Source organism: Oncorhynchus mykiss, chromosome 17 (assembly GCF_057628025.1).
Source record: "Oncorhynchus mykiss isolate SJ-2025 chromosome 17, ASM5762802v1, whole genome shotgun sequence".
In the NCBI taxonomy this organism is placed as follows: domain Eukaryota; kingdom Metazoa; phylum Chordata; class Actinopteri; order Salmoniformes; family Salmonidae; genus Oncorhynchus; species Oncorhynchus mykiss.
This window is the reverse complement of record NC_143038.1, coordinates 52,824,689-52,849,078: the sequence shown is the minus strand read 5'-3', so window position 1 is coordinate 52,849,078 and position 24,390 is coordinate 52,824,689. Positions and strand designations below refer to the sequence as shown.

General features: G+C 41.6%; 1 protein-coding gene across 2 annotated transcripts in view; it reads right to left on the bottom strand.

Moving 5' to 3' along the window:
* Nucleotides 1-354: 354 nt before the first annotated feature.
* The window catches only part of LOC110494482 (calcium/calmodulin-dependent protein kinase type 1), a 57,939-nt gene continuing 33,903 nt past the window's right edge, over nucleotides 355-24,390 (bottom strand). For both annotated transcript variants that reach the window (XM_021569590.3, XM_036950541.2), the window contains exons 3-12: nucleotides 12,179-12,310; nucleotides 7,098-7,172; nucleotides 5,683-5,821; nucleotides 4,962-5,088; nucleotides 4,709-4,784; nucleotides 4,379-4,491; nucleotides 3,765-3,843; nucleotides 3,524-3,611; nucleotides 2,243-2,390; nucleotides 355-1,857 (exon numbers count right to left, since the gene is read on the bottom strand). In XM_021569590.3, coding sequence (XP_021425265.2) covers nucleotides 1,754-1,857; nucleotides 2,243-2,390; nucleotides 3,524-3,611; nucleotides 3,765-3,843; nucleotides 4,379-4,491; nucleotides 4,709-4,784; nucleotides 4,962-5,088; nucleotides 5,683-5,821; nucleotides 7,098-7,172; nucleotides 12,179-12,310 — 1,081 coding nt within the window. In that variant the 3' untranslated portion in view covers nucleotides 355-1,753. The remainder of the gene's footprint in view (nucleotides 1,858-2,242; nucleotides 2,391-3,523; nucleotides 3,612-3,764; nucleotides 3,844-4,378; nucleotides 4,492-4,708; nucleotides 4,785-4,961; nucleotides 5,089-5,682; nucleotides 5,822-7,097; nucleotides 7,173-12,178; nucleotides 12,311-24,390) is intronic.

The following is a 24,390-nucleotide window of genomic DNA, read 5'->3' as shown; positions in this document are numbered from 1 at the left end:
TCACTTGGCTATTGGAATGAAAGTTAGAAAGCCCTAAAGCGTACTTACAGTAGGAGCAACAACCCACTGGACTGGTGATGGTAACACATTGTGCCCTTCTCATCAGATAATTAAATCAAGTGAGCATGTGTTCATTAATCAAAGTGCGAGTATAATATGGCACATCTGTTCTATTGTCAGCTAGTGCTGTGTACAGTAAATGTATGAAGATGATGGAAAGATCATGAACTGAACTGTGGGGGAAAAAATTGTAGAGTAAAGTCCTCTAATAAAAAAATCCTGCTTTCTCTTTTAGATCTAAATAACCTTACGATGAGTGAGATAGAAGAAATGATGAGGTGAGACAATGAGATGTATATTTACATTCTTTAATTAAAATTCTCTCTGTACAGATACATTGGCTCGGAAAACAACCAACATATGAATGGAGGTAAGATCCATGGAAGAGTAGTCAAAGTGGGAACGTTAGTAGTATCTACATGGTCAGATAAGTATCTACACTTACAAATGTGTCTTTAGTTAAAAACATCCACACCCTGCTTTGGGTTGAGGAAAGGCTGGACCTCATTTCATTCTACATGGTCTTACAGTAATATCTATAATGGATTAAGTCTTGAGCAGCTTTATCAACGGGATCATATTCCCCCCATAGGGAAGAGTGTGGCTTTTAAGAAACATCAAGGAGTAAAAACTGTGGGTTAACGGAGGCCTATTCTTAGTACTAAGAGGAATGGCTGTGTATGTAAGTCTATCTCCCTTGAGGTATTACACTTCTCAAGTGGGAAAGAGATCTAGACAGAAGAGAAAAGTCTGTATTTTACTGATTCCATTACCACAATGAAATATATACAACAATACAATGATAGAAATGAAAATTGCCTCTAATGCTGCATTAACTGTACAGAGATATAGGTGTATCTTCAAATTTGTAAAAGCTACGAGAAAAGAAACCTTTGACGTTGTCCTAAAGGCATAGAGAGGAAGTCCCTGTGCTGAATTAGTTCAAATCAGAAAGCCTTGTTCTGTTACAAGCCTGGGGAGCACAACCACAAACTTACAGTGGTGAAGCACAAACATGCTGAGAAAAAAAAGAAAATATATAGTCCAATAGATGGAGTATTCCCACATGGATTCTCCAGCAGTGGTATTAGGTGAATGCATCTGTGTATTGTAAGGCTACATTTATACAAATATAAAATACAACAAAGCCATACAATTATAATTCTGGGGGGCTAGACTTATTATCGTCATAAAGATGTGTATCTGCAGTACAGGAACTATAACACAATGGTTACCACCATACATGATTGTGCAATAGACCTTTCATGCTATAATACCCATGTTTCCAATAGGGATCTGTCTTCTGACCATGCAGATATCATTAGTGGATTCTCTTTCTAGAAGTTGTCAAAGGGGAAGGATAATTAAGATAGAAAACAACATGTACATAAATGCAGAAATGTAAAAAGCAGACACACATTTTAAAAGGACGAGTAAACAGTTTGTCCCGCACCTCAAAAAATAATACCCAGGATTACTCTGGGCACCACACCTCTCCTCCTCTTTGTTCTCCTCATCTCCCCCAATCCGTTCAAATTACCTCCTCTTGTTGGCATCAAGTCCCTCCTCCCCAACCTGAATTCATAACCCGCCTGCCCCCCCTGTTGGCAGGGCACTGGAACAACTCTGTACTCCTGGGGAGTTCGCTGGTGTCCAGAGGTAAATACATGGGAAAGCCATTGCTGGGCGGGGATCAGACCAGACTGGTTGGATGGCAGCGGTAGGTGCAGTTGGAGAGGGGGTCGCGCTCAGCCCCCCCATCAGCACTCTGGGAGCAGCATCCCTCGCAAGGAGACTCTGGAAAACAGAGTGAGAGTGGATGATCACCACACAAAATCTGAAAACTCAGGACGCTTCTATCTACACTATAAATCTACCTCTTATTAGCTTATTTCAAACAGTACCGTATTGGGCATTAGACAAGGATTTACATATCAAAGTGTTAATGAGTGAGACAGTGTAACTGATTGTGTTTGAGAAGTACGTAAGCCTGAGCCTAATACACTGTGAAAGGGACTGGTTATTCACTAACAACATACTGTACATAGCAACAAGACATACTGGGGATGAACAAAACAGAACAGCTAAATTAAGCCTTTTGGGGGGGGTTATGTCGTGTCTCCAGTTATTCAATTATGTTTTGCTACACTTGTGTTGTGTGATGGAGGTTTACCCCACTGACCGGTGGTGTGCTCTGTCTCTGTGGCCTCGGGCAGCAGTAGGTGGTCTCGGAGGGTGCTGGGCAGGGTGGTCTGGCTGGGGCCCTCCTGACTGGTGCCCAGCTGCAGACGCCTCATGTGACGCACCACTGCCGTGGCGTTAAACGCTTGCTGCGGGAGGGAGCACATTCAAATCAAAATGTTTAAAAGTGATACATAATAACTGCCATAGAAAACTGTACTGACAATGACAGACAGCTGAATGCTGCAGGATTCTACTTATATACAGTGCCTTGCGAAGGAATTTGGCCCCCTTGAACTTTGCGACCTTTTGCCACATTTCAGGCTTCAAACATAAAGATATAAAACTGTATTTTTTTGTGAAGAATCAACAACAAGTGGGACACAATCATGAAGTGGAACGACATTTATTGGATATTTCAAACTTTTTTAACAAATCAAAAACTGAAAAATTGGGCGTGCAAAATTATTCAGCCCCTTTACTTTCAGTGCAGCAAACTCTCTCCAGAAGTTCAGTGAGGATCTCTGAATGATCCAATGTTGACCTAAATGACTAATGATGATAAATACAATCCACCTGTGTGAAATCAAGTCTCCGTATAAATGCACCTGCACTGTGATAGACTCAGAGGTCCGTTAAAAGCGCAGAGAGCATCATGAAGAACAAGGAACACACCAGGCAGGTCCGAGATACTGTTGTGAAGAAGTTTAAAGCCGGATTTGGATACAAATCTACAATGGAATGGTTCAAAAATAAACATATCCAGGTGTTAGAATGGCCAAGTCAAAGTCCAGACCTGAATCCAATCGAGAATCTGTGGAAAGAACTGAAAACTGCTGTTCACAAATGCTCTCCATCCAACCTCACTGAGCTCGAGCTGTTTTGCAAGGAGGAATGGGAAAAAATGTCAGTCTCTCGATGTGCAAAACTGATAGAGACATACCCCAAGCGACTTACAGCTGTAATCGCAGCAAAAGGTGGCGCTACAAAGTATTAACTTAAGGGGGCTGAATAATTTTGCACGCCCAATTCTTCAGTTTTTGATTTGTTAAAAAAGTTTGAAATATCCAATAAATGTCGTTCCACTTCATGATTGTGTCCCACTTGTTGTTGATTCTTCACAAAAAAATACAGTTTTATATCTTTATGTTTGAAGCCTGAAATGTGGCAAAAGGTCGCAAAGTTCAAGGGGGCCGAATACTTTCGCAAGGCACTGTACTAAACAAAGCAAAAATGTCTTTGCATTTTGAAGAAGGCCAGGTGCACAGAAAAAGTAACTCACCCTCCACTTGCTCTTGGCAAAGTTCTTCTTGATCTGGGCACTGACAGACTCATGGATGTTCTTATCTAGAGCTGTGTCACCAGCGATCCTGAGGAACAGAGAAAGACATGAGGGGACAAGTTTAGCTGGTTGTCACAAGAACAGGTGAAAACTAGACAAAAGCACAAATGTAATAGATTATGATGAAGTTGTGTTATGTGCATGCCTGTGTGTGTGTGAATGAGAATATGGTGTACACTACCAGGGGTGCTGCAAAGCCTGGTCACATGTGTAGCGTATCCTGGGGTCCTTCTCCATCAAGTGAACTATGAAGTCTTTGGCTGAAAACAACACGTGAACAGACACACATTTACAACTCACATATTTCACCCAAAAACAATGCCTTTTTTCTTAATTTACATGAGATATACAGTAACTAATAATGCTACTTACAGATGACAAAAAAAGTAGCTAAAGTAGAAATAGACTAGCTCCCAGGTTACTATAGTACAAGAAGCTTCACTGCATCAGAAACACTGTCCAGACTGACAGTAAAAATAAAAACTGTCCACATGCCTTTGACCTGACTTCAGAAACTCCCTACAGGACTACGAAATTGTGATCTCACAGGGCCTCAGTGCTCGTTCTATGGCCAGTGAGTGTCTTATGGTTAATCTCATACACACTGACAGCTTGGCAGACACTCAAAGCATAACAAACCCTAGAGCTAGGGAGTAATTTCCATTAATATGAAACTGCTGACAAGGGGAACTAATAATGGCAACATAATGTTATACATACTGTATTGCACTATGCTGTAGTGTCCAGGTTTTGTTTCTCTCTCCAGGGAGCAAAGAAAGGAGAGCATTACTGTACCTGAGTCAGAGATATCGTCCCAGTACGGAGAGTCAAACTCATAGTCAGCCTTCAGGATCTGCTCAAAGAGCTTGGCGTCATTCTCATCATAGAACGGAGGGTATCCACACAAACTGTGTCAGAATAAGAGAGTAAAGGCATCACAGGAGAGTTAAGAGACCTGTTGTAGTGCTTTCACACTTCAAAATTCATCCATGAAGTTGTCATTGATCTGGTATGAGTTGATTGTTGAAAACAATGTAGTGGAAAGAAATGTAACACATAAATTATGTTTTAAGACTGGTAGGATAAAGACTAAAGTTAAAGAGTCAGTCCAAGCCCATAACTCACAGGATGTAGGCGATGACCCCGATAGACCAGCAGTCCACCGCCTTGCTGTAGGGTTTCTGGGCCAACACTTCAGGGGCTGCAAGACATCAGAGCAGTGTTTTCATCAGCATCATTACACATGTAGTCTGACATGATCACTGTGTGTGTGCTTGCTCTCAAACAGACTAAAATCATACAAAACACATGCTCTTGACACATAGATAAAGACACACACACACACAGGCATGCACTGATCAGTGCCAGTCCTCCTTACCCACGTATCCTGGTGTTCCGCAGGCTGTGGACATGACACTTCCAGATCCCTCGATCTTGGACAGGCCAAAGTCACTGATCATGATCTTAGAGTCCTCCTCCATACTGTCGTACAGAAGGTTCTCCGGCTGGGAAAGACAGAGAAATCAATCAACTTTATTGTCACAAACATTTAACACACACATGCACACACTGGGGAAATAATTAGTTATCCAAACTAATGATCAATCAGTTTACACTCTGCTGAACTGCCTGTAAACAAATTATAGTTAATTCATCTAATTTGCAGGCCCTGCAGAATGCTTGGGGCAAAACACTAGCATAGGAAACAAAACATTTCTATACTACAAGGTCACCCTTTAACCTCTCGTAATTAGTAATACACTAATCACTAAAAGGTAAAATGGTGAAAATTCAACATTGCCGTTTTCATAGTGGGGATACCTATCACTCATCCAGTCTTATGACTATTCAGTCATTGGACAGAAACGAGAAGGTAAAGGACTCCATTGTTAAAGACTCTGAAATCTTGTCTTTCATGCCCTTTGTCCTTCCCTTACTCCCAATCACGGCCAGTTGTGATACAGCCTGGAATCGAACCTGGGTCTGTAGTGATGCCTCTAGCACTGAGATGCAGTGCCTTAGACCGCTGCGCCACTCTGGAGCCCCTAAATGCCCACCTAAATATTGTCCTCACCACCTGACCCTTGACTCAGGCTCACCTTCAGGTCGCGGTGTACGATGCCCATGTCATGGAGGTATTTGACAGCATCCAGGATCTGCTGAATGAGCTTGCTGGCATCTTTCTCTGTGTAAAATCCCTTCTCCACAATCCTATCAAACAGCTCCCCACCAGACACCCTGGATAGAGAAGAGGAACGATTTTGATATACATATGACCATCTAACTGCTACATATGGCCAACAAACTGCTATATATTGCTGTCTAACTGCTACAGGGAGGCGGCTGCCTACCTACAGACTTGACATCATTGGTCACTTTAACAAAATTAGTCACTTTAATAATGCCACTTCAAGAATGTTTACATATCTTGCATTACTCATCTCATATGTATATAATGTATACTGTATCCTTCACTATCTATTCTTTATGATCTATTGGATCTTAGCGGCTCGGTCACTGCTCATCCATATATTGTATACTTATATATTCTTATCCCATCCCTTTACTAGATTGTGTGTATTACGTTTCGTTGTGGAATTCGTTAGATATTAGGTTTTGTTGTGGAATTGTTAGATATTACCTGTTAGACACTGCTGCACTGTCGGATAGAAGCATAAGCATTTCGAAACTCTCGCAATAACATCTGCTTACTATGTGTATGTGACCAATACAATTTGATTTGATTATATGTTGTCTAATTTAAACCTGCTTTATCTATCTTCAACCTACATCACCACTAGGTGGAGGCATCACTTCTTCCTAGATGTATCCACCACTGGTCTCTATGATTCAGCACTAACAACAAGCTAAAGCCTTGTCAAGCTGCCTCCCAAAGAGAGGGGGAGAGAAAAAGAGGAAGAGTGAGAGAAAGAGTAAGAGAGAGGGGATTTTTATGTGTGCAAACCCACAACTGTTCTTTGGTTAAATCTGACTGCCCTTACGGCAGTGTTGCTAAAGTGAACACAACATCCCTCTGTCATCACACCACCCACTGTTTTCTACAGCAAAAAAACTCTCTCTCTCCTCCTTTCTCTCTGTCTCTAACTTGCTCCACACCTTCTGACATTTCAGGAAGAGAGATGGGTGGGAGAGAGCAAAGTTACTGTGTGAGGGCATATTCCCCAGTGGTTGTCAGCAGGCACGATGCTGCGAGTGTATGTCTGTATGTGTGTGGGAGGGGGGCTTCTCTTGAGATCAGTGAACAGAAAGGCCCCTGAGCTCAGAGAGTAATTAATGGTGAATGACACTGTGCGTGGGAGACAGCACAGGCAGGGAGCCTGAAACACACACGCAAACACACATTGCAGAGGCATAATCCTGAAAGTTTTTAAACTGAAGGCTGCAGAGAGTGAGTTGATTTAGGGACAGAAAGTGTTTGACGTGGGTAGAATTGGAGAACAGAGAGAGATAGCAGAAAGAAGGACAAAATAAAGACAGCAGGATGGTCACTCACAGCTGCATAATCAAGTAGAGGTGGGTTTTACTCTCAAATATGTCCTCCAGGGAAACAATGTTGGCATGTTTTAACCTAGAGAGAGGGAGAGAACTTTAGAGTCATAGTCACAAACACAAAACATTATGAACACCTGCTCTTACCATGACCTAGACTGACCAGGTGAATCCAGGTGAAAGCTATGATCCCTTATTGATGTCACTTCAAATCAGTGAAGATGAAGGAGAGGAGACAGGTTAAATAATGATTTTTAAGCCTTGAGACATGGATTGTGTACGTGTGCCATTCAGAGGGTGAATGGGCAAGACAAATGATTTAAGTGCATTTGAATGGGGTATAGTAGTAAGTACCGGTTTGTGTCAAGAATACCGGTTTTCATGCTCAATAGTTTCCTGTGCATCTCAAGAATGGTCCACCTAGGGTTGTGGCGGTCCCAAAATTTTGTCAGCCGGTGATTGTCAAGCAAATAACTGTCGGTCTCATGGTAATTGAGCGTTAATTAACATAAACACATTTAGCATCTCCTGGCATCCACACATAGCATACAAGCCACTGATACAGACCTTGGGAACATCTACATTTAAAAAAGTCTAATAAATCCATATAATATAGCTCACCATCACAATAAATCCATTATTTAATTTAGACAGGTCTGAAGAAGCATGATATGAAGAAAATGTAGTCTATTTCAGAAGAAAAGAACAGCATACTCTGAGTTGTCCTTATGTTAGGTCCTGATGTGGCTATGCCAAATGGCTGTGGGCTGCACTAGTCCATTTAGCAGACAAGATTTGCTTTGAATTCCGTGCCATTATTTTAGAGTATGAAGAATACAACTGATCAAAGCTGAATAAACTGTAAATATTTTCTCCAAACGATTTGAGGGAGTGCGCACATGTGACTATTCTGTGTTGAGCGGTTAACAAATAAGTAGGTAGTCCTATATACTGAATTTAGAGTTTTAAAGTAACTTTAGGTGTTGTACAAACATTGGGCTATATGTTTAGATTTTTTATACATTGTAAGGCATGATGAGACTGCATGATGAGACAAATTATGATTTGAAAAAGGTTGCTTGAAAGGTATGAGCTCTGCTTTATTTTTTTGCAGGCTGTACACACTTCAATAGTCTCTCAATCACAATTTAGCAAGCACTTGATAATGCCTCGAATGCTCCCTAAAAAGAATCCATGCCTTTTGCGGTCTGGAGTGCAGCGTTGTTCCCTTCTTCCTGATTGCTGCGCAATCTGAAGCGCCTCTCACTCACATGGCTCTTCATCACGTGATCAGGTCTTTCTCACAGGCTACAAGTGAAGACAGACATATCAGGGATGCAACTGCGAGTGTCCTTATCCAATTCCGAGGTGCATATTGAAGATATTGGAAGAACTGTCCAAATATACTTTTCATCAGTCAACCAGATGAATAGGCCTAACGAACAGCAATCTACTATCTCCCATAGTACAACAGTTGACCTATTCTATTCTGTGCAAGAAATAAATATTCCAAACATAGTCTGGGACAGTTGTGGGGTGCAATAGATCCCAAATCAATACAACCCCTAGCATCAAAAAATATTTTTATACGCAATGTGGCTGACGCAAGAGATCAGAATGTTTAGCTTAAAATGTTGAAAAACTATTAGGCTATTTCTTCACATTAGAAGCGCTGCAATGCGCACATGGCAGTAGGCTATAAGCGCAAATTTGCCATTAACGGGAAAACACCACTATCAAAAGTGACCACAAATGTGATTTTGCAGTCACTTTTGATGTTCCCCAAACTTGAAACTCACGTGCTGCTTATGTATGCCAGTTACGCTCTAAACCCCTTGTAAAGCGTATTAATGTGCTTCATTTCAAGAAGTTATTTGGCCACTTCAGTTGTGATGCAAACCATATAAAAATGTGATACAAACCATATAAAAACACTTAGGCCTGTGGGTTAGGCTACATGAGATGTGTAACTATGATTCGAAAAAGTCGCCCAAAAAAATGAACGTTTCTTATGCTGGGCATCATTCACAAGTGACAATATATAATTCACAAGTGCTAGGATAATATTGACACCCATCAGACTATTCTTGATTTAATCTTTTCTTTACATATACTAAATAATACATGTGTGAAATTTGTTTTGATTTAGATTGTACCATTATGATGGAGCTGTCTCGAAACAGGGGCACTGGGAAAAAATACATGTCATCTATGCACTTAAATAGCGAATTTAGAGGATTCTTTCCTGTGGTTCATTTTCATGCCAGCCAGATAGTCCTGTTGTAAAGGTATACAATGTGCTTAATATTAGGAAAGTTGAGAAGTAAAATAGTTGGCCTAGTCTATAGAAAGCTGATGGGAACCTCCTTTTTTTTAGTAGAGGCCATGCATAGCCTATAGAAATGTTGCCCAACATGAGCTCATGGGCTCTCATGAAGTATTTGATTAGATTTTCGATAACATTTGCATTTATGTCAGAGTGATTAGAGGGGCAATAGAGTGCTGAGTACCAGGCAGTTAGCAAGTTTGGTAGGCTACTAATGACCAGCAGCAACATCAGAGCTTGGAGAAGCCTAATTACCGTGACTAAACGGTCACGGGGAATTTGACTGCCTTTATGACTCGTGGCGGTAATAGGGTCACCACAACAGGCCTAGGTCCACCACCCAAAGGACATCCAACCAACTTGACAAAACTGTGGGATGAATTGGAATCGACATGGACCTGTGGAACCCTTTCGACACCTTGTAGAGTCCATGCCCGACGAATTGAGGCTGTTCTGAGTGCAAAAGTGGGTGGTGCAACTCAATATTAGGAAGCTGTTCCTAATATTTCTATACTCAGTCTACATTACCATGACACAGTGTGATTGTTAAAAATAGCATTTCAATTTTCTCTCAGATCATTTAGATCATTTTTGTACATAAATTAACTTCATAGGGAGCACTATAAGAAAAATAAAAAATATATATTAAAAAGGTAATATTAGTTATCTGGAGGTAGAGTTTTATCACGAGTGGTCAGACTGTGTGGTGGCACACAGCTCTCTAATTGGTTGAGCAGTGTATTCCGTTGGCCCTGAGAGTCGTTGGCATGGTGACAGAACACTGGTGATTCACTGCTCTGGAGGCAGTTTTCTACCATCAGCCCCTTTCTCGCCTACAAACACACACAATCTCTCAATCTCTCATAGACACTCCTCACCTTACAGAACACTGACACATCTTCTTCACTGCCATTTTTCTATCTTTGGTATTAGCTCTGCAGGAGTGCAGAACCATTCATGGGGTAGAAAGCTAACAATGCTCTGACACAAGGCTGAGTCCTCCTATGACTGCAAGAGTAGCTCCTACTCTATCTCTAGGTCTCTCTACACCAAAGTAGCATGGCACAGCACAGGTAGAATACATTGCTTTCCCCTTAAACTACCGATAATTCATCCATCTGTGTCACTACATTTTGAGAAGACCTGCCCATAAAGAATGATATTACGTGAAGGCACTGCATCTCAGTGCAAGAGGCGTCACTGCAGTCCCTGGTTCGAATCCAGGATGCATCACATCTGGCCCATAGGGCGGCGCACAATTGGCCCAGCATCTTCCCGGTTTGGCCGGGGTAGGACGTCATTGTAAATAGGAATTTGTTCTTAACTGACCTGCCTCGTTAAATAAAGGTTAAATACATTTTAAAAAATGTCCTAAGTCTTCAGTATAGCAGCAACTGACACTTACAGGGAGAGCCAACATTAGTCATTCTTCCCTTGGAATTTAGGCAGACGGGTAACTACTGGCCCATGTTGACTCCAATGATTCCCACAATTATGTCAAGTTGGCTGGATGTACTTTGGGTGGTGGACCATTTTTGACACACAAGGGAGTGTGATAAACCCAGCAGCGTAGCAGTTCTTGACACAAACCGGTGAATCTGGTATGCACTACCATACCCTGTTCAAAGGCACTTAAATATTTTGTCTTGCCCATTCACCCTTTGAATGAAACACATACACAATCCATGTCTCAAGGCTTAAAAATCTTTCTTTAACATGCCTCCTCCCCTTCATCTACACTGATTCCTAATGGGTTTTTTTTATCACGTGTGTAACTATGCCCTTTCTGAAACACTGTTGTCTGGGGGAAAACACAACACTTTGTCATTGGCAGTGATCCAACTGAGACAAGAGGGAGATTATAAAAGCCCTTTGATTTCATTATGGTCTCAGTAAAGTATGTTTTATTGAGTGGAGAGAGTGAGCGGAGGTAATGAATTGCTCCATACAGGGGCTGACTAATGGTTTCATGCAGTACTCTGGGGGATACAGTACAGTACACTATATTAGGCTACAGCTCTTACACTAAAAGGGCATTATAATCATTTTCACAAAACATTATGAACACCTGCTCTTTCCATGACAGACTGACCAGGTGAAAGCTATGATCTCTCTCTCAGTACAATACAGTAAGGAAGATTAGTGGCACAGCCCCTCTATAAAGGGTTTACTCTCTCTCTCTCAACAGATAACTGTATCCACAACCCTTCACACTAGTAGTGTAGTAACTACCCGCTGACTTCTACAATGATGTTAACTACATCCACAATCTTGATCACTGATGTTGTCTTCTAACTACCTCCTTGCTATCTGATGACACTTTCGGTGACTAAGCAGCTCTGTCCTGGGGGCTGTAGTAACATCCTCTAACAGTACTCAAAGAAATGTTGGCTTATTTTTACTTTTAGTAGTTTCATCTATGGTCTATGTATGTCTCTTTCTTTCTCTTTCTGTCTTTCTCTCTTTATGTCTCACTCTCTCCCTATCGAACCCCAATCCTCACCTCTAGAAGGATCCCTGTATATTCACTAGGCCTATGTGTCTCCTGTAACCCAGGCAACAAGAGCACTATAAATAGCTTAGGCCCCTCTAGTTCCTTGTTTCCGGCTTGGTACGTAATTCCCCTGTTTTAAAGTGAGGTATTTTAACCAGACTGTCATTACCGCAATTCTAGTCACTATCTGACTCAGAGTTAAATCTCCTCCCCCCCTAAAATTGATGAGCAACATGTAGGCGGCGTGTGTGTGCGTGTCACTCACTTGTGTAGGACAGCAATCTCGTTCTCAATGCTGTTTTCTTTGCCCTCCAGGGCTTTCTTAGGGATGCATTTGATGGCCACCAGTTTCTGGGTCCTTTTCTCTTCTGCTAGGACCACCTCGGAGAAAGCCCCCCTGAAACAAAAACAAGACAGGTCAGCCAAAGACAACACAGACTGCCAATCACATGTATTTTCATCTGCAATCATTTTTATTAGTAACCCAGGACAAACACTCCAAAAGAGCAAGCAGAGGTACTGTAACAATGGCAAGGAAAAACTCCTTATTAAAGTTTATGAACCAGAAGCAACTCTACAGGGGTAGCTCACTTAATTTTGGAACATTCTAGATTTTATGAAGTGGCCTACATCAAACAAGTTTCACTTTTATTTATTTATCCTCTAAACGAATACTGAGGAAACTGGACTTTGGACTGGGAGCATATGGGTTGGCTTATTTCCTCAAGTGTTGTAACTTGCGTACATGTCTGAGGACGTATGTGTGCATGTGCGTGGTTTATGTACATATGTGTGTGTTATGCAGTGGTAACACTCCCCAGCCTCACTCAGTCTTATCTCTCTCTAGGTTGCTGGTAGCTGTGTGCAGGACATGGACATTGCTGAGCCTTAAGCCCCAGAGGGCAGGTTTTATACAAACATAATCTACAGTAAGACAAGGCATGGCACGATGGCACCATGCCAGGGTCTCAGAGAAGACGCTGTGTAACAAAATGGTGGAAGCCTCTTCTTCACTAATGGCAAGCCGTAGGTGAAATACACAGTCAGAGAATAAAAATATTTTACTAAAATGACATGAAATTTGACTTTTCCAATACAGGTGATCAAATCCCAAAGGCCAGCCATATGTTTGGCTTTGGATAATGATGACGCATGCTCTCAGGCACACCTGAGAAGGAACTGAGGAGTTATTGTGGTCAACCTGCTCCATCTGATTCTAACTTCCTGGAATTAAAGTAGGACATAATGGCTGTTGGACAACACGTGTTATTGTTTGTGTGTTTGGTACACATGGGCACACAACAAAGGATGTGTTTGATTTGTGTTTTGACCCTCAGGACTGGTTCATTCATTTGAAAGGACAGAAAGAAAGAAAAACGTTTGCATGCTATTTATAACCCTGCAAAACAGCATCAAACGCTTAACATTCAGGAGTCAAGCCAATCACTGACCTTAAACCACAATGGGAATGATTGTGCTCGCCGGGTTATTTCACACCAACAACAAGCAGGAAAACAAAAGAGACAAATCTTCTATAAATTGTCAATTTGCCGAAACCGGGTTTTCAATGGTAATTCCTCAATGTCGTGCAAAGTCTTAAATTTAGTATATGGTTATTGTTGTTGAATGTTCTTCCTGCTCTTGCTAAGACAAAGTGTAAACATATTATCTCATCTAATTCACTGTGGAAACGGAACGTTTTAGTATTCTTGTGACTCACTAAATAGAAATGTTTCTTGTCTCAACCCAGCTACGACCCAAGGGGACTGGCCACCAGTAGCGGTGTCTGGGTAAAATCACTGAAGAAGCCAAGCCAGAAAAGAAAGCCAGATTACAACCTATGTGTTGTGATAATTGCGTTGTTTGCTATATAACCTGTTAGTTCATATGCCTTGCCACCGTCATATATAGGCCTAAGGCCGAGACAATAAGAAGACAGTGGCAGAATAAATTCAACCGCACCTTTGTTTCATCACAAAACTAGAGAGCAACATCTGTCCGGTGAAGTCCACAAAACAACCAGTTACATGACCTACAGCAGGGATCATCAACTATATAGATTCAGTCGCGTTACGATTTTTTGTTGAGTGGATGGTCAGGGGGCCGGGAACATAATTATAAATCATTTCTAGACTGCAAATTGACCGTAAAATCCCAAACAGGTATAATGCTTGACTAAAACATAATAATTTCAAACCTTGCTTACATTTGTATACGATCATGTGACTCTCCATTATGCGTGGGAATCCTTGGAAATAGATTTCTTAAATTAAATCACTTGGAGCTGGTTTCCTGGTGTTTTTACAGCCTTTTATGTCCTACAATGAAATAAAAATATATTTTTTGGGGGGGGGTTGGTCAGAAAACTTCGGGGTCCAAATGAGACCCCCCACGGGCCAAATTTGGTCATCAGTTGGGTAAGCCTGACCTACAGCATGGTCAAGCAAGTTAATGTTTTCAACATTTTCAGACGGAGAGTTCCCACAAGTCGCAAAGAAAACAGGAGCTGCATTTATTATTCCAGCACCAATTGTGTAAGTAAAAAAAAAAAGTTGTCTCACCCAGAAATGGCATCCTCCTCTCTTTCATGACTCTGTCATACAGTACACGCTTTAAGTTTTTGTTGTCCTAAGCTACCTGGCTAAAATTCTAGCTCACTAGCCTAACTTCCTTTCATGCGCAATGATGCACCTGGCCAGCTAGTAGACATTATCATACCACATCTAGCTACATTTTGAACTTCCATCCTCTCAGGTCAGGGGCAAAATGTATGAATTTATGGTTAGATCAGAATCACTGTTTTAATCATTGGCCAGTAAATAGAATTAAGTAAAACCTCAAGTCAAAATCCCTATCTCCATATATGGCTAATTTAGGAATGGGACCAATTTTAGATAGCTAGCCACCGTAGGACAACGACACGATGAGATGCAACAATTCAAGTTTTTTTTAATCTGTAAATGACGTTTGGCTTGTGATTGGTGTGAAGCCAAATCCAAACTGGCTTCCCTTGACACTTTTGTTTTTGGTGCGCCAGGACCATTCACAGTTGAGCTCACTCAGTTCAGCTCAAAGCCGATTGGCTATTATTATTATTATTTTTTCTATCAAGAGAAGCCAAATGTTTGCTGGCTTCCCTTGCAATCAATGCTACAGGCAGCAACAATGGCATACTATTTTTGACCAGACAGCATCAGATAGATGGCCTACACATCCTGAGACAGAGGAGCGCTGTTTCACTCGGATGCTTTCTCTGGTGAGATACATTCAGCCTCTTGATAATTAAAGGAAAATTGTGAAACACAGAGAGACTAAATATATTTTTAAAAGAATCTTGGTACATTTTTGGGGGAAACCTAGCTTCCCTTCGCCTCCATGAATACACGCCACTGCTGGCCACAGTTCACCATTAGGAAACATGGCTCTATACTGGTCATTGCGACTCTGGGCCCAAATCCAGCCCTGTAGCAGAGGGTGTGGAGGTCACCAGTTCAAATTCCACTCTAGAATCTGGAGCAAATGCAATTCTGAACTCTGAAGCTGCCTCCAGAAAGACCAGACTAGAAATGGCAGAGATTGCAATGGCAGAATGCAAACATTCTCCCAAAAAAGACCCATGATAATAACAATGATGGATGATGATGGTGATAATGGTGATCTCATAAGCTTGCAGGTCTGTTTCAGGATTAGCTTGCTCTATTGTCAGGGTATAATCAAACATGACAGTACCACATCCTCTCACGTGCCAATGTGTCCTGTTTTCACAGACCCGCTGTATTTACACAAAAGATATGTGATATCAGACAGTAAACATGCTCTACAGTACATATAGATGTTTGACTGATAATGATGCCTTATAAAACATCTTGGAGGCTTTAAATCACCTCCAGTTTTTTTTTCAGAACAAACAACATAGATCCTTCTGACTAATGCTGAAAAAATCCCCTTGACATCTTGAGGGATGTTAAGAAAATATACTATGCAGTCTTCTTAATATTTATTAGGAACAGGGTGAGTGGTTTTGGTTCAGTGACGTGCTGTGCTGTGCTGTGGGTTTTGACTGGGATGGAGCAGAGCCGGGGGGTGGGTGTTTACTGAGCTGATCCTAACAGGATGTTCCTATCATCACCAAGAGACACAGGTCGGGGAAGACGCCTGGCCCTGACACTATCCAACACCAAACAGTCCCAACATACTACTAATACCAGTAGACAGAGCCTCCTCCAAGATACACTCACATAGACACTATCCAAACACACACCTATCGCAACAGTACACAACTTAGACACTATCCAAACACACACCTATCGCAACAGTACACAGCTTAGACACTATCCAAACACCCTCCTATCGCAACCGTACACAGCTTTGTGCTCTTCTATACAGACTATCATACTTCACTCTTGAAGAACCGTTTTTGGTTCCAGGTAGAACCCTTCTGGGTTCCATGTAAAACCCTTTCCACAGAGGGTTCTACATGGAACTCAAAATAATTCTACCTGGAACCCCAAAAAATTATACCTGGAACCAGAAACAGTTCTCGTATGAGGATAGCCAAATAACCCTTTTGGAACCATTTTTTCTAAGAGTGTAGTAAAACAGTCCAAACAGTCAACTATACTGATAATAATTCCAAAAGGTTTAGTATTTAAGTCAATCAACAGTTAAAACAGCCAATTGTTCACATAGTCAAGCATCCTAGCAGAAAGTTATTTTAACAGCCAACTGTCCCTTATTAGTCCATCTCTTAAATCAACATTTTGCTTCAGAGCTTCTTAAGAAAGTCTGTCACTATGCTGACAGTCTAGTGTCCCAATGGAGCCTTAAGATCCTCACTGCTTGAATCAAAGGCTTTGATAAGCAATGCCAAATTAATTCTGTGGCCAGGCAGTGTCCCTAAGGGAGAGAGTTAAAAATACACTTAGGGCCAGTGAAAAGTGTGTATGATTGTCCTCTGAAACTTTTACAATTGGACTACAAATAACTTTTACAATTGGATTTCCTCTAAAACAAGTTGACTCAATACAGGTTGATCATCTTTGTCTTGTAGACACAGAGGACAAAGTTCAAGCTTTTTTCTATAAATCTAAGTGTACTAAAGAGTATTTACTATATACACTAGTCCCAGGCAGGCAGCACCCAGGATATGACTTCTAGAGAACAGCATGTAGGCTAGCTGCAGCCACAGTGACCATACTGCTGCCTCAGGCTTCAGGCCTCACTGCTCAGGCACTTCTGAGACACAATTACAGTAGAAATCCAATCAGCTCTCCATCTGCACCAGGCTGGCAGGCCTGGACGAGTGTAGCCACAGGACACTGACACTCATCCTGCTGTACGCATTGAGCTAGCACCAGTCCTCTCGTACACCACACATACTGTAATGCATGGAGCTAGCGCCTATCCACACATAGGTCTACACCACATACACACTACCAGCTCTAATGCACACAGTGTATGCTACGATATACAGCCATGATACAGTGCATGTATAATTCATTGCTTCACACTCCTTATGCAAACTGTATATAAGCTACATGTAAACTATAGCATACTGTTTGTAAAGGCTATAGTCTGTATGCAAACTACAGGTTCAGGAGGACTGACTAGTGTTATCAGAGAGTTGCAGAGTATGTTGTTCACAAGTCATCACACAGTCATGATGTCATACAAGACCTTATTATCTACCAATAAAACTGTATTATGCACCAATGCAACTTTAATATGCACCAATAAAACAAGGTGAATCAAGCAGACATACACTAAAACACTATGCACTGGCCAGAAAGTGCACAGAGCTTTGCTATTGCCAAACAGGGGAAGTTAAAACACTTGTCCTATCTGATCTTACGACACATTAACGCTGACTAGCAAAGGGTATCTGCTCTATATGAAACAAAAAACAAACATTGGAATAATCGAGCCATTAAATCTCTGGCAGTAGAAGATTGTTAGAACATTTTCCCCATCTGCAAATAGCGCTTAAAATAAAGACTTGGTGTTGCTTAGATTCCATTGCTAATAGCAACCCCCTGTGAGTGTGGTTCGTTCTCTCTCTGCCTCATATTTTAATGACTTTGCTGTGCATCAAAGGAATTCAAAGCTTAACACACTCTCCCACACAAAAGCACACAAAAAAGGTGTACACACTCATACAAAACACATACACAAACACACACACAGGCAAACACCCATCCACACACACTCATTAGAGTGTTGCCGTGTGGAAGAAATAAAGGTCATATAAAGCAGTACCAGGCTAAAATGAAAGCAGTCTCTGCTGGTGTGTAAGATTCTGGGAAGCAAACACAGAGCTCCCCCATAGTGAGGCAAACTGAGATAGGAATACACCATCTTGGACCTTTGCTCTTATTTCCTGCCTGCTGAACATGGGCCTGGTGTTTTCTGGACCATGCAACAACTGAGCCATCTGTACCACTTAGACTTGGTCAAGCAGGTAGGAAACAAGAACATACTGTATGAGCCAAATGAAGCAAGGCGAAGGAAAGGTCAGCTCTCTCTACTTTGAATAAAAAAAACGAGTGATGAAATCCTTCATTCCTCTTTTCAACACTATGATATGACAGTTTGAGATCTTGCCTAAAAGCCATTGATAGCGCGTGTCAAAAAACAACTCAAAGAGCACACTGGCAAAATGTTGGACCATTTGCGTGTAAAATGACAGCCGTGACTACAAACGCTTCTTTAAGAGAACCCTGATAGAGCTGTGTCTAACAGTATGAGTAACAGCATATAGTGTGAATGACAGTTCTCTGTGTATTGCTAATCCCCCTGAGGGTCACTCAGATGGCACTCAGCTAGCCCGGGGAGCCAGTCTGTTCTTGCATAAGCCAGTGATGACCCCTGCTATAGCCCTACTGATGTGGACATTCCAAACTTCCCTCAGCACCTTTGATAACATGCAAACCTGCCTGATGGAAACAATGGTCCCGGTGAGCTCATTAAAGAGACAACTCTCATTCCCCTTCTTTCTCTCCTCTCTCCAATCCTCTCATCCCTCGATCCTATCCTCCACCGCTCTGCAAGACTGATCAAAGGAGCGACATCTCCTCCCTGCTCTCTCACACGCTCTCTCCCCTTGACATCTCTATCTTCTTTCCCTCTCCTGATCTCTTTCTTCCATCTCTTTCGCTCTCACATTTATTTTCTATGTTTTTTCATCCCTCCTTCCTATCCTCCTCCTTTTCTCCATTGGGCCAGCATCATCTATGATAACTGATTACAGACTGGTATTACTGTGACAACAGCAGGCCTGGCCAGAAGAGGGAGGACAACCCCTCATATCCCTCACTCTCCTTTTCTCTGAATCACCCTCCACCCCTCATTCTCCATTTTTACTCCCTATCCCCTTACGATAGTGTTTCCATGTCCACTCTGTCCTCTCTTTCCTACTATTACTTCTCTCATATTCCTCTCAGGACACACTACGTAGTGCACACGGTAATATGAGGACAATAAAGGCCAATAAGCACACTTAACTGGAACGTCCATGGAATTCATGATGTCAAAGGGACATTTGTTCTGCTTGTTTCTCACAATTCCCAGTGCATCTTGTGTATGATTGGCTGAGGCTTTGTGGCCTATTCTGTGATGGAGTCACCACTAGTTCTCTGAGACAGAGGAGAGAGTGGGACAAAATAATAAGAGGGGCGGACACTTAGGGTGGCAGAGGAATGGAGAGGAATGGGAAACTCACATTTTATGTGCTTGACTATTTAACACTTTAACAAAGATGAAAGTAAACCCAGGCTGACAGAAATGCTCACATTTGTGCCAGCGTTGAGTGGTTGCGTACAGGAAACTGGGCTAAAAATAAAGACGTGTTATTAGAGAAAAGGCTGACCAAGTTTAGGCATGAGCCTTCTTCAGAAGCAGGATACTTTTCCTCAAAAGCTCTGTGAAGAAGAATCTGTTACGATCTGACAAGCACACAAAACACAGCTGTGAGAAGTAGTCACATATAGTGTGGAAGCTACTGGAACAGAAAGGTTCAGCCAAAGGAACTCATGTGCTGATAAGTGATAAAGCAGACTTTCACTAACTCTTACTGAGCTAAATACAGAGGGATTACTTTTTTCCTATTTGGCAAGTGATAAAACCATCCTCATGTCCATTTATTTAGCATGAGTCATCCTAATCTGGAGAAAAAGCAAAGTACCATCATGACCCAACTGAAAGCCAGGGAGCCGTATCACTGAAAGAGTAAGAACCTAATAGAACAGTGCATGTCCCAGACTACCACCAAGGCACCAAAAGGTTCAACATACAGAAGGTTACCTAAACAGACTATTTGATAAACACTCAGTTAGCATCTTTCCTATAGTAGCTGTCCAAAGTGCCTTGTGTGTTACTGAGTGTCTGGCATATTTGGCCATCAGTCATGAACCCCTGTCTCAGTAGTGGTTGAAAGCAGATGGTCTTATGTAAGAGGGACAAACACCAGGTGTGTGTGGCCCAGACACTGCAGGCTATCCTGTGCTGTGCTGCTATTATGCAGGGTTGATACTAATAGAAGTGGGTCAGGACAGAGCTGCCGGTGGTTAATGTACGCTGCTGAACTTCTGTCCATGTCTCTAGTGAGCCATTTGTTCTCCTGACACAAAAAACACAGAGACATTCTACTTTGGGTTGCACTTTACAGCTTTTATTAAAACCTTCATAGACTTGAAGTACACTGATGTCCAAACTGATACATTCAAAAACTGATATCTGTAAAAGCTTTGCATGTTACAGTATTCATGCTTACCACTGTTCTTGGAAATAGTGACATACAACCTGTGAGTAAATTGATACCAAAAAGCCCTTTCCTCCCGCTAGCATGAAAGTATCAGGGGGCAGTTAGTCAGAACTCACAAAGCATTCCTCAAAACACTGCTCTCCTGACTGATCCTTCACATGCTTTCGCTGGTGGACATCAAAGTAAAGAGAGATCTATGGTGGTGGTGGTCGGCCCATTAGTGACTGATGTGCCCACAGAAAGATTACATCCTGGGAGTTGTTAGCATGGAGTTAGGGGACCAGTGTCAGATAATCAAGTTAAAAGGCTTAAAAGACACTGTGAATGGAATTCTCCAGGCACATTGAAATTACATGAAAACATAATACTTAAATCAATAAATGAGACAGATTGACATTGAGCTTCACTTGTCTCCCCCTTCTGGCTATTGGGATAAAATCGATAGTGAGGTTTCAAGACTTACACTGAGTATACCAAACATTAGGAGCACCTTCCTTATATGGAGTTGCACCCCTTTCCTCCTTTTGCCCTCAGAACAGCCTCAATTTGTCAGGGCATGGACTCTACAAGAGCATTCCACAGGGATGCTAGCCAATGTTGACTCCAATGCTTCCCACAGTCAAGTTGCCTGGATGTCCTTAGAGTGGTGGACCATTCTTGATATACACAGGAAACTGTTGAGTGTGAAAAACCCAGCAGTGTTGCAGTTCTTGACACAAACCGGTGTGCCTGGCACCTACTACTATACCTCTTTCAAAGGCACTTAAATATTTTGTCTTGCTCATTCACGCTATGAATGGCACACATACACAATCCATGTCTCAATTGTCTCAAGGCTTAAAGTGGAACTGACAGCATTTTAGCTAAATTAAATCGTATTCAAATCTGTTCATATAAAGATTTGACATTTTCTGACAAGCGAGCACCTAGATATTGCCATGTTCAAGTTTTCATAAATACATAGTATGTTTGGAAATTACGTATAGTAAGGCTTTTTGGAAAATTCTATAGAGTCGGAAAGAGGACACGCGTTCGGACAATTTATAGACACTGCAATAAATACAACCAAATAAAAACCATCTGTTCAGTCCAGGACCGGCATCTACGCAGACCAGTGTACCATAGCCAATCAGAGCTACAGTAGGCCTATATACAAATAAGCCATTTGCCAAATGGACTTGCCATCATGCACTTTGAACTGGACTGTGTGTCTACAGGCAGTTGCAACAGAATGACCTTAGATCATTAGAAAGCTTTCGCCTAAAGCCACAAAATACACCTGACTGGATTTCTGCAAATATGTAAATACCTCTTACATCTCTCCCTCAATTGCCTATGCACATCAACAACAACCAGATCAACAACTAATGCTAGCCAGAGCAAGATGAGCTAAAATCTAAGGAGGGGACATTAGATAAACCCTCTCAAACTTTTTCAGCTAGTAGGCTGTCAAAATTGCACTGATAAAAGATGGGGAAAAGTAGCCTACTCATCCTTCTGCAGCTTGCCTACCAATGCATGCTTGTCCTAACCCACGGCTTGACAATTGAATTGGAACTTGCCTGCAAATGTTGCTGTAATAGACCTACATGTTTCTCTTTTGCATGATGTTTTGTTGCAGGTTTAGTTTTTTGGTTATTCATTGTCAAGCTTTAAAAACCAAAGCCAGACAGCAACATTTTAGTAGCCTAGCTAGGACTGTGGCATGTGTCTGTACACTTTCTCTCTGCTGCCTGCTGTAAAAGGAGCACAAGAAAGCAGTGAAATTGAAGTTGAATTCACCGATGCATGCACATCAGGCTGTAATTTCAGTAGATGACTCAACTGTTGACGCATTTATACTTGCATGTGTGTCTGATTCGGCCCACGCGCCTTGTGTTTAACACAAATGAGCTAGCCTATTAGCCACGTTATGACTGACTTGTGATAAGTGCCCATGCTAGTTTGATTGTATTGACTTTCACAGTCTTAGTTAAAGTCATCTGTTTTTGTTCAAAATATTGAGTCATTGAAACTGAAACCGTGCACCCTGAATGGGTGGCAGTAGCAAACAATGTACCAGGCCAGCTGATAGCAATATTTTTTGGACGAACAAGAAATGTATTGGTGAATTAAGTTAAGGATCGAGCCCTTTTGTTTTCACCTAAAATGACATACCCAAATCTAGCTGCCTGTAGCTCAGGGCCTGAAGCAAGGACATGCATATTCTTGATACCATTTTAAAGGAAACACTTTGAAGTTTGTGGAAATGTGAAATGAATTTAGGAAAATATAACACATTAGATCTGGTGAAACATAATACAGATAAAAAAAAACAATCTTTGAAATGCAAGAGAAAGTTCACAATGTATTATTCCAGGTTTATCGCAATTTCGATTTTTACCAGTAGATAGCAGCAGCGTATGTGCAAAGTTTTAGACTGATCCAATGATCCATTGCATTTCTGTTCAAAATGTTGTCTCATGTCTGCCCAAAAGTGCCTAATTGGTTTATTGATACATTTTCAGACCCCATACAGCAGGTTTCTCCCACAAAATACGCCTGTTACCAAACCGTGTGTGCGTGTGTGCATTTAATAGAGAGAGCAGAAGAGAGAGAAGACAAGATAAAGAGAAAGAGAAAAGGAGAGCGCAGGGAGAGAGGCTAGAGAAGCTGGGCCATCTGTCTGGAGGGTCCAGTACAGTAAATTACAGTGGCGTCTGAGCTGGCTCAGGATAGATAGGGGTTACTGGTTTCCTCTCACAGGAAAGATGAGCGCTTGACTTGACTTCTTTATTTAACCTAAACATGACCCAATGCTTGCGTGCCATGGTGTCATTAGTAGTTCTCGGAAGCCACAACAACAGGGCCCATACAGTCACTGCAGTGTGCATGTGCAGGTTTCTCCCTCAGAATCCTCCTGTTACCAAAACATGTTGCTAACAGGAGGAGCTGCCTAGGGCCACAGTAAACAACCAAGGTATCTGCACTCATCCTTTCTCCTTCTCTCTCTCACACTTATCCAACCCTCTCCTACTTTCTAGCACATCCCTCTCTCATGTGCACAAGTGACTATTTCTATCACCCTTTCTCAGCTTCTCTCCCTCAGGTTCTCTCACACTCCATTTCCCTTTCTCTCTATCAAATGTTAGTCATCTGTAAACCAAATGTGATGCAGTCAACAGCAAATGCAAACAGATTGAGTCGAAGCTGAAGTACTTGCAGTGGTTTTGCATATGTGCATTATTTTCTCTAATGATTAGGCAAATTATAATGAGATGCACAAAAACCAGGAAGAACAGGTGAGAGATGAAAAGTGAGAAAAAGAAACGGGGAAATATTGAAATAGTGGTGGAGAAACAAGGGAGAAGATACACTATATCAAGTTTGTGTGTCAAATCAAATTGTATTTGTCACATGAGATGAATACAACAGGTATACAACAGGTATTTCACCTTACAGTGAAATGCTTACTCACAATACCAACAATGCAGTTTTAAGAAAAATACCTGAAAAAATAAGAAATATAGTAACAAATAATTAAAGAGCAGCAGTAAAATAACAGTAGCGAGGCTATATACAGGGGGTACCGGTACAGAGTTAATGTGCGGGGGCACCGGTTAGTTGAGGTAATTGAAGTAATATATACATGTGGGTAGAGTTATTAAAGTGACGTATGCATAGATAATAACAGAGAGTAGCGGCAGCGTAAAATGGGGAGGGGGGGAAATGCAAGTAGT